This window comes from Sinocyclocheilus rhinocerous, unplaced genomic scaffold, assembly GCF_001515625.1.
Source record: "Sinocyclocheilus rhinocerous isolate Xijiao unplaced genomic scaffold, SAMN03320098_v1.1 scaffold494, whole genome shotgun sequence".
NCBI lineage: Eukaryota > Metazoa > Chordata > Actinopteri > Cypriniformes > Cyprinidae > Sinocyclocheilus > Sinocyclocheilus rhinocerous.
Genome location: NW_015628684.1, coordinates 1,170,217 through 1,172,503, shown reverse-complemented (window position 1 = coordinate 1,172,503; position 2,287 = coordinate 1,170,217). Strand labels below are relative to the sequence as shown.

Genomic DNA, 2,287 nt, shown 5'->3' with positions numbered 1-2,287 from the left:
TATGTTTATGTTTTTTTTTTTTTATTCAGCAGGGATGCATTAAATTGGTCAACAAATTAACAGTACATTTTTACAAAATATACTGTATGTTTCAAATAAATGCTGTGGTTTTGAAATTTTCCATTCATCAAAGAATCCTGAAAAAAAATATTTACTTGTTTTTTTGAACACACACACACACACACACACACACACACACACACTCACGATTCGCTAAACTAAAGTGGACCAAAAAGAGATCTAACTCCAATTTCAAAATCAGGAATAGTGTAAATTAAAGAGAGCTGGGTGTTTATTTTTTTATAAATAAGGTTTATGAGTTTTCATAAAGTGTGAAAACACCCTTACAAGCAATGTAGAGCTGCGGATCATTTGACATTTCTAGTTACTGCCCTCACATTCTTATTAGCTGACTCCAGACATACTTGACTCAATCATGCGATCCTTCATTAGATCTCCACTGCATGTTAACACATCAAGAGAATCGTCTGAGAGTCGTACCTTTAAGACAAATATAAAAGGTTTACAGACACCATCAAATGATATAACTTATATTAGTTTTACTGCAGGTTTCATGTTCATAATTATATAATTTGTGCTCCATTCAGTGCCTAATTACAATATGACTTTTGATATATGTCGTCCAAAAGTTAGTAAGACTATAATTGGATTTAAAATTTATGTTACTTATAATGATAAACAAAGATAGAGTGTGAAATTAAATATTTATCTGCTCAACATACTAGTTTAGTATACTGTTACCCTCTTAGCCTATTATCTCTTTGATCTATTATTTTTGATCATTTAAGAACACTGACATATTAAAATATGAAACAACAATTAAATTGATTACATTTGATCTATTACTTGATAATTTGCTAAGAAGATGCAAATAATAATTTGCACGTACAATGTCGGTAAAGTTTTTGCAGCAAAAACACTAATGTGTTATGAATTGTAAACGCCCATTAAAGGGATCATATGATGCGATTTCTATTTTTCCTTTTCTTTAGTGTGTTATGTAGCTATTTGTGCATGTATAAGATCTGCAGTGTTACAAAGCTCAAAGTCTCCCACAAAAGGATTTATTCTATCTAAAAGAGAAGGCTGATCCAGACCGGGCTAAAAAGCCTCATTCAAACACGCCCCCACATGTCTATGTCCCGCTGTGGAAATATTAGCATAATGCCGCCCAAATGTGCACGCAAAGAAAGAAGGCGTGGTTTCAGGAACAGCAGTAGTGTTGATGCAGCCATGTCAGGGAAACACTGTGTGATTCTGACATATTCTGTTACACCAAATACACAAAATAATGATCTTTAAAACAGCATCATATGACCCCTTTAAAGCATCTTACTCATGGACTCAGTGGTGCAAGCTCATTAATCTACCCTTTGTGCTTCAAACATGCAGCCTTGCAGTAACCACCCATATTTCAAAGCATTAGGTTACGGTACTCCTCCGTTTTACACAAAACACCTTCCCAAAATCCAAATGATCTTTTACCGCAAAGTACAGCGCAACAGTTGACTTTTGACACGAAAACATTAAAATGATGGGCCAAGATATACAGCAGTGTGCTGATATACAGCAAGATAGGATTTGTAATGTCCAACATTAGCAAAGAACAGAAAGGTTAGATTTGTCATTAGATTTGGAGATTTTTCAAGTAAAATACAGTTGGGGCTCATAGCTTGTGCATGTTACAATTGGAAAATAAAGAGGCAAAAAAGAAAAAGAAAAAGAAAAAAAAAAGTTTCGTAAGGTGAAATAATAGTCTTCTTAGATTAATTAGGTGGCTAAAATTGTTATTATATACCTGTAAGTGCATGCGCAGGAAGCTTTTCCTCTTGGTGTACTCAAAATTGTTCCTCATGAGCAAGTATAGAAGGGCAGACGCTTCCCCACGTAGGACACTTTGTTTAGACATACAGCACTTCAAGACTTCATAGCACAGCGAACCACACAGAGTTACACGGCCCTTAAAAAGGGGAACCTGGAACTAAAATATATAGATCGAGACACAAACACATAAATGGTCAAGTAGGAAATTCTGAAACATCTTGAAAACATCTCATGTTGTTGCATTTGACGGTTGTGGTCATTCTTTAAACCTATAGTTTACCCAAAATAAAAACTATTTCCATTAACATTATCCTTTGTTCTAGGGCTGTGCAAAAAATCGAATGCGATTTTCATACGCATCTCGTCAGTAAAGCCGCTCCTGGGATTAGTAGTAAATCTCCAGCACGTGCTTTCAGATGGAGCGGCATTTACTACACAGAGC

At 35.0% G+C, this 2,287-nt stretch overlaps 1 protein-coding gene across 1 annotated transcript in view; it reads right to left on the bottom strand.

Moving 5' to 3' along the window:
* Positions 1-2,287, bottom strand: part of LOC107738079 (dedicator of cytokinesis protein 11-like) — an 86,849-nt gene that overhangs the window by 19,224 nt on the left and 65,338 nt on the right. The window contains exon 42 of the mRNA XM_016549756.1: positions 1,820-2,002. Within this exon, the coding sequence (XP_016405242.1) occupies positions 1,820-2,002 (183 nt within the window). The remainder of the gene's footprint in view (positions 1-1,819; positions 2,003-2,287) is intronic.